We start from the raw sequence: 6,756 nt of genomic DNA on the forward strand, positions 1-6,756 counted from the left end.
GCCAGAAATCTCAAAGAAGAAGAACACTCACTCCAACCTTCAACACGAAAGAAAAAGACGACGACGAAGAAGAAGAAGGAGGCGGACATTTTCATCATCGCATTGTGTCTCTGTTCTGGGCTGTTGTATTTTGGTCTATTTTATTGGTAACCACCATCTCCGGGGAGAAAAACCATGCCCGATTTTGTATTGGCCTGATCCGTTCGTTGCAAAAGTTATCAAATCCCATTGTTTGCCGTTATTGGACACGCCGCGAGCATAACGCTAACTAGCTTATTTTGCGTCCGCAAAAATGAATTCGAACACTCACGTCATTCAGGTGACAAATGTCTCCCCGAGTACGACATCCGAACAAATGAGGACTCTGTTCGGATTTCTCGGAAACATAGAGGAACTAAAACTGTTTCCACCGGAGTGAGTATTTGTTTAATTTTTGTGAAACGCTGTTGTGTAGCCCGCGCCCGTTCTAATAAGGCCTCGCATGTCGAGTAGGCCTCGCTCCGGGGCCTGGGGATGCGAACGTCTGCCCGCCTCTTTGGCTGATGCAGAACCAAGCACGCAGCTTCACCTTAGTCCACCAGCGACACTGATTTCATTCATCTGAAATCTAGAAATATGATAATAGTCATATGACGTCCGGGAAAGTCCAATCGAGGTCGCTGACATATTCCAAGGATTTCAAACCTACACGTCCGTTTCGGGTTACGTTTGAAACACCGTTCAAACGACAACATTGGCATGAAATGTCCCCGAATTCCCGTCCCTGTGGTTGGTTTGTACTATTGAACACCCACAAATACACTTTAAACGGCTGCTTTCTCATCAGTTTCTTGGAAAAAACCCAGTTTGGATTAAATCGTCATGCTGTCATCCATTATTTTATTCACAGGGGCTGTCAGTCTGCTGTGCAAAGTCTTCCAAGCAAAAAGAAATGCATTTTTCCTTTGTCCCACACCTGAAGCTGCACAGATTATACTGATGGTGAACTGTTCTGGCTGTGGCTTTGTCTTCTCTTTGCACAACATCTCTGTTTTTCTTCCAGTGACTCTCCCTTGCCTGTGACTTCACGTGTCTGTTTTGTAAAGTTCCATGAGTCTGAGTCAGTCGGAGTTTCTCAACACCTGACGAACACCGTCTTTGTGGACAGAGCGTTAATCGTGGTCCCCTTTGCTGAAGGTGAGTGTCTGGAGCCTTCCCAGAAAGCGTTATGTGTAGGTCCGTTTCAATAGAAGTGCAAACACCAAAGATTTTTTTTTTCTTATCAAGCAGAATAGCCTGGAGTGCTTGGCATTCCAGGTATGTGAAAGGGAGATGTTCATTTGTGTTCATGTCTTCCAAACTAGCTGTAAATTTCTCTCTTTGTTATTTGTGTTGTGGTTTTCATAGCATACAAGTCATTTGCTGAAGAGCCCCTTCCTTGCTGGCCGAAACTGGTCGTCTGCTGTCATGGCACCAGGCTCGCAAGCCCCTTTTGTTCTGGAGTAAATCATTAAGTCTTTGTTTTGTCTCTGTTTAATGTATCTTTCCTTTTAAAGCCGTAACCATACAGCCTTTACAAATCAGGGGATGTGGGTTGACATATTATAATATAACTTGTATTACACATAATATTATAAACCTTTAGATGGTTTTTATGTGATTTCAATATATTTTTTTAAACTAATCTAGGGTCGACCTCCTTCTGGGGATGATATTACTTTCTATTTGCACCAGAAAGATTAAAGTGATTTTACCTGCAACATTTGCACACACCAGTGGGTAAAACCGATGGAGATTTCCTGTTTTAGACCATTTATCGGGAATTTCTGAGCTCCATTTAAATGGCAGAATGAAGAAAGATTAAAGAGGCAGCTGATAGTTTCAGTTTGATATTGAAATCTGAGATGAGGTGAGGTTGCAAACATGAATTCAGATTTTTCCCAGGTGTCACCGTACCTACAGAAAAGCTATAAATCTCCTCAACCTGTTAAGCCCGAGTGCCCTCGCTGGCAGGGGCTCACTTTCTAGAATCCTTTGCCCTTCCCCTCTGAAAAGCTGGTCTAATTTGGGCTCATCTTTAGGTGGATTTCCTTTAAGAAAACCCCTTTGGGCATAACAGGCTAAGGAGAGGTGAATCTAACTGCATCAGTGTGCTGTATAATTCAGTTCAGTGTATTTACTATGGAACTGCATTACAACCATCAATCTATATGAACAGGTCTAATGTGAGTGGTTTAAATATGGGAAGGGCATGATCAGAGCATCTGTACATTAAGCATCGCATGCAGGATAAAATCAGAGGGGTATACTATGAAGTAGGTGCAGGGCATTGACCCAGAGAGTTCCAAAAAATGCAGGTGTTGAATTTTTCATCAGGAATCTAAGTAAAATCTTCAGTTCTGGGAGTGTGACTGTCAATTTCAATACATTTGAATCAAAGCTTATGCATAAAATTAATGTCAGTGTCAATATTAACTGGGGTTGTTCATGTTTTGTATCCATCTATATATGTGGTTTCACTTACTCATTAGTTTGGGTATTAGTGCCAGTGTGCTTCTTATTTGACTGTATTGGGGCATGTTTAAGCCTGTGGACCGCTCTGAATACTGAAGAGTTCCAGCCTTTGTGCAGGTGCAGAAAAGTTCCCTGACATTTGTAGCGCAGCCACTGACCTGATACCAACGTCCTGCTTCTAATTTTAGACCATGTGATTAGCAGCATTTATAATGCTTAAGATGAAAGAAACAATTTCACTATGTACCTTTAGCAACCTGTTTAAGCTTGTGGGAAGGGAGTTTGTCACCTGTTAGATGGTTTTGGCATTAAAAATGAAGTTTTACATTTACCGTACCATGCTAACCGTTACTCTTACTTTGTAGTACACCCCTCAGCTGTGCATGGTGGAGTACGTGGAAGTGGTGACAGTCATCTAGTTAACGCTGTGCAGATGCAATGATTAAAACCCATGTAGTGAAATGCTTTTGTCAAGCCTCTCCACACATGACTGACAGAGTTGAGTGACTCCCCGTTAACAGTGGTGTTTCTTTTGTTGTTGTGTTTTACAGTTCTTTTTCCTGGTTCAGCCAGCCCTAAATACCAGGCCCTGCTGAAAATGCCACCAACAGTTTTGTCTTCTGCAGCCTTATCCTGTTTCTCAAGTGTTCTTTCTGTTTGTGTGTGTGTGTGTGTGTGTGTGCGCGCGTGTGTGTGTGTGAGAGAGAGAGCGTGTAAGTGCGCATGAACGTGTCTCTCACTTTCTCTCCCCCCCTCCCTCTCCCCCATTCAGAATGTAAAATGGCAGAATGAGTTTTCAGATTGTACAACCATGGATGATCATCTGTTTTTCTTTATTTTTCTGTTGTTTTTGTTCAGCTTTGGGCCTTTTTTCATGGATTTAATCGCAGTGTTGCCAGTAATGTGGCGGTATGGATTTGGCTCACTGCTGTGTGTGCGTGATTGAGTCTCATTTCCGGGCGTGTAGGAGGATCATTTAAAGTTCGGCACATAAGATCCAAAGGATTTTGACTTGATCACCTGGAAGTCAGACTCTTTCACCTCACACTTTGCACTTTTTCAGCCTGTGAGCTCTAACAAATCTGGGAGGATACAAATACAGCCGCAGATGTAGCTACCGTCAGTTTAGTTAAGTGTTAGCTGCCTTTAGCTTTATAGTTATTTTTAACATTTTATTGGCGAATGTATCAATTTTTTTAAAATAATCAGGTTCCCAAGTAAGTGTTTGTGTTGGGTGGAGTTGTTGTAACCACCCACAAAAGCCTTGTTTTTCCTTTTGAAAGCAAATGGTAAACGATGTTGAAATGTATATATGTGTCTACATCCAAATCATGAACTATGTTTTCTGTATCTCAATGTTTTTGTGTGCTTTATAGCGAAGCAGCCGGCGCGAGTCGCTTGTTCTTAAAACATCTATTGAAAGTTGAGAGCACATCCCACGGGACAACCGGCTGTGCTTGCTTACGTTTGGTTCATGACTTAAAAAACAAGTACAGGTGATAAAATCTTGGCAGTGTTGACCACAGTGTGTATTGTGACATTTAAACTCATAGCTGCTAATCCTAAACATACTTTTCCACACATGCACACACACAAAAAAAAAAAGTGAGGGATCAAGATTTACAGACAAGACAAAGATGATTGAATCATTTTTGTTACAGAGTAGTTAGACTGAGGTGGCTTGTCTGCAAGTCTTGTCTCAGTGTTTATCGACGGTGGCTCGGAGCCCCTCCTGAAATGTCCTTTTTCTCCAGGAGTGATTCCCGATGAATCTAAAGCTATGTCCCTGCTGGCTCCAGCCAATGCCGTGGCAGGAATGATGCCCGGTGGAGGTCTTCTGCCTACCCCCAACCCTCTGGCAACAGTGAGTAGTAAAAGATTTAATGTCACTGGTGTTTACCTTCAAGCTTGTTTTCTCTTAAACTCTCCTTTTATTGTCGCTTCAGATGGCAGGAACGCCATTCGGAGGCCTCGGAGCTCCAAATATGGAGCAGATCGCTGCCATGGGAATACAGGGACCCAACATGAACCCCCAGGTGGGCGTCGGCTCTGCTCCATGTTCTCTGCATGCTGGACTGACTGATGATTTATTCCTTCAAATCTTCATCTCTCTCCTCATCAGGCTCTTTCTGCAGACTTCCTGAAGCTCATGCAGTCCATGGATCCAAAGTAAGAAACGTTCTTCTCCTCTAGCAGGTGAACTTTATTCAGCAGGAGTCTCAATTCTTGAGGATTCTTGCAGATTGAATCCGTTGGCGGCCGGACTGAACCTGAGCCCGGGGCTGAAGACCGACGCCTCCAGTAAGGAGATCGAAGAGGCCATGAAGAGGGTCCGCGAGGCCCAGTCCCTCATTTCTGCGGCCATTGAGCCAGGCAGTGAGTTCTTCCTTCCGCTGTCACACCGTTGTTTCTCATTGTCTCGGTTTTACCATCAGGTCTAAAACCTTTTTTGATCGGAGGTCTTTGTTCCTCAATAAATCACTTTTATTTCAGTCTGTTTTTAAATATTTGTCCAGTTGTGTCGGCCGGCTGACGGATTAATCAAATGTTTTTACAGATAAGAAAGATGACAAGCGCAAACATTCCCGCTCCCGTTCGCGGTCAAGACGCAGACGCTCCCGCTCTCGCTCTCGACACAGGTAAAGAGGGGGGATCGTTTGTCTGGACCCGTGGTCGACCCCGGGAAGGACCGCAGACGTGTTCCTTTCTAACCTGTGAGGGACTCCTGTGTGTGTGTGTGTGTGTGTGTGTGTGTGTGTGTAGGAGGAGCAGCAGGAGCCGGTCTCACCGACGGTCCTACTCAAAGAGTCGGAGGAGGTCCAAGAGTCCACGAAGGAGGAGGTCCCATTCCCGGGATAGAAACCGCCGCAGTCGATCCAGGTGGGCGTCGTCCGCTGGTGTTGATAGTTCAGGTTTTATCACCCGGACACTAACTGGGCTGAGCTGCTGCTCCATCTTCTGTTTAGGGACAGGAGGAAGGAGGAGAAGTCGAAAAAACGGTCAAAGACGCCTCCGAAGAGCTACAGCAGCGCCAGGAGGTCTCGGAGCATCACCCGGTGGGTGCCGGCTTCAAGGCGCCTCAGGTGAAATACGGCACTGCACTGGAATGTTAATCATCATGTTTTCCTGAACAGGAGACACAGGCGGAGCCGGTCAGCGTCACGATCTCCCAGGAAGAAGGTGTCCAGGTCTCCGTCTCCCAGACGGTAAGTTTCCCAGATGTCAACCGTTCTATCCTGTCATCTTAGCAATATCCCCCTTTCCTTAATCAGACACAAGAAAGAGAAAAAGAAGGACAAGGAGCGTGAGAAGGAGAGAGATCGAGAGAGGAGGGAGGACAGAGACCGAAGCAGGGACGAAAGAGAACGTTCCAGCGGCAAGAAGAACAAAGACAAAGAACGGGAAAGGGAACGGGAACGAGAGCGGGACAGGGAGCGCGAACGGGAGAGGGAGCGTGACCGCAAGTCTGACAGCGATAAAGGAGACGCAAAGGTTGGTTTGAAGGTTGGTGCCTTTTTCTTTAGGGGGGGGGGGGGGGGGGGCGATGCAGCAAACAAGCAGTCTGAAGCTCGTCTGAACCCTCCGACAGGTGACCCGAGACTACGACGAAGAGGAGCAGGGCTACGACAGTGAGAAGGAAGGGGAGGAGGAGGACGAGAGGAAGAGCGACTCCGACTCAGCGTCGTCCCCCAAAGGCCAGGAGGAGGAGAGGGCCGAGGGCCCGATGCCCAAAAAGTCCAAGCTGAACGGAGACGATCACCACCAGGAGGACATGGAGATGAGCGACTAAGAGCCGCCCCCCGTTTGACCTCGTGCCCCTTTTATATTTTTAATATGCTTGATCATGTTTCGTCTGAGCTGTAGAAGCTTCGTGGAGAAAACTAGAAGGAAAGCAGACTTTTTTCTTTTTGTAAAGGAGGGAAAAGTCGGATTTACATTAAAATGAAATGGTTTTAAATTGTCATTGCTGTACTTTTTTAAACGCCCCTGTTGTTTTGCTGTTCCCGTTTGTTTACTCCTCCCAGTAGATGTCACGGAATTTCCCCCTTTTGTAAATATTTTTGAGGGTGGGGCTTCATCCCGCCTGTTTTTGTCACCCACTGGTGTTTCTGTTGATCCTCTTTGTAAACGTTCACTGTAGGCCGAACCGTGTTGTTGGCGATGGAATCCTGCGTTTGGTTTTCTATGGAAAACTAATAAAGTTGAGTCAAACTGTCGATGGCGTTGTGAGAGTCCGTCCCTCGATGCCGCGTTTCAAACGGG

General features: G+C 45.7%; 1 protein-coding gene across 9 annotated transcripts; it reads left to right on the forward strand.

Moving 5' to 3' along the window:
- Nucleotides 1-30: 30 nt before the first annotated feature.
- LOC101067958 (serine/arginine-rich splicing factor 11) lies at nt 31-6,710 on the forward strand. Of its 9 annotated transcripts, XM_029828495.1 has the most exons (13): nt 34-1,176; nt 1,270-1,296; nt 1,387-3,989; nt 4,248-4,357; nt 4,440-4,529; nt 4,616-4,662; nt 4,736-4,869; nt 5,051-5,132; nt 5,257-5,373; nt 5,460-5,549; nt 5,628-5,699; nt 5,766-5,997; nt 6,083-6,710. In XM_029828495.1, the coding sequence occupies exons 4-13, from the start codon at nt 4,274-4,276 to the stop codon at nt 6,281-6,283; spliced, it is 1,149 nt and encodes a 382-aa protein (XP_029684355.1). In that variant the 5' UTR covers nt 34-1,176; nt 1,270-1,296; nt 1,387-3,989; nt 4,248-4,273; the 3' UTR covers nt 6,284-6,710. The 9 variants fall into 9 exon arrangements, with proteins under 9 accessions (XP_011613198.2, XP_011613201.2, XP_011613196.2 ...); XM_011614896.2 differs by lacking the exons at nt 1,270-1,296; nt 1,387-3,989 and having other exon boundaries at nt 31-414; nt 1,043-1,176; nt 5,766-5,985; XM_011614899.2 differs by lacking the exons at nt 1,270-1,296; nt 1,387-3,989 and having other exon boundaries at nt 31-414; nt 1,043-1,176; nt 5,260-5,373; nt 5,766-5,985.
- The last annotated feature ends 46 nt before the right edge of the window (nt 6,711-6,756 follow it).

This window comes from Takifugu rubripes, chromosome 20, assembly GCF_901000725.2.
Source record: "Takifugu rubripes chromosome 20, fTakRub1.2, whole genome shotgun sequence".
Taxonomy (NCBI): Eukaryota; Metazoa; Chordata; class Actinopteri; order Tetraodontiformes; family Tetraodontidae; genus Takifugu; species Takifugu rubripes.

Bases quoted from the DNA above. Each gene is read 5' to 3' on its own strand.
- LOC101067958 (XM_011614894.2), top strand. From the start codon at position 293: ATGAATTCGAACACTCACGTCATTCAGGTGACAAATGTCTCCCCGAGT. The intron at 4,870-5,050 runs GTGAGTTCTTCC...ATGTTTTTACAG, and splicing joins TGCGGCCATTGAGCCAGGCA to ATAAGAAAGATGACAAGCGC. The intron at 5,998-6,082 runs GTTGGTGCCTTT...ACCCTCCGACAG, and splicing joins ACGCAAAGGTTGGTTTGAAG to GTGACCCGAGACTACGACGA.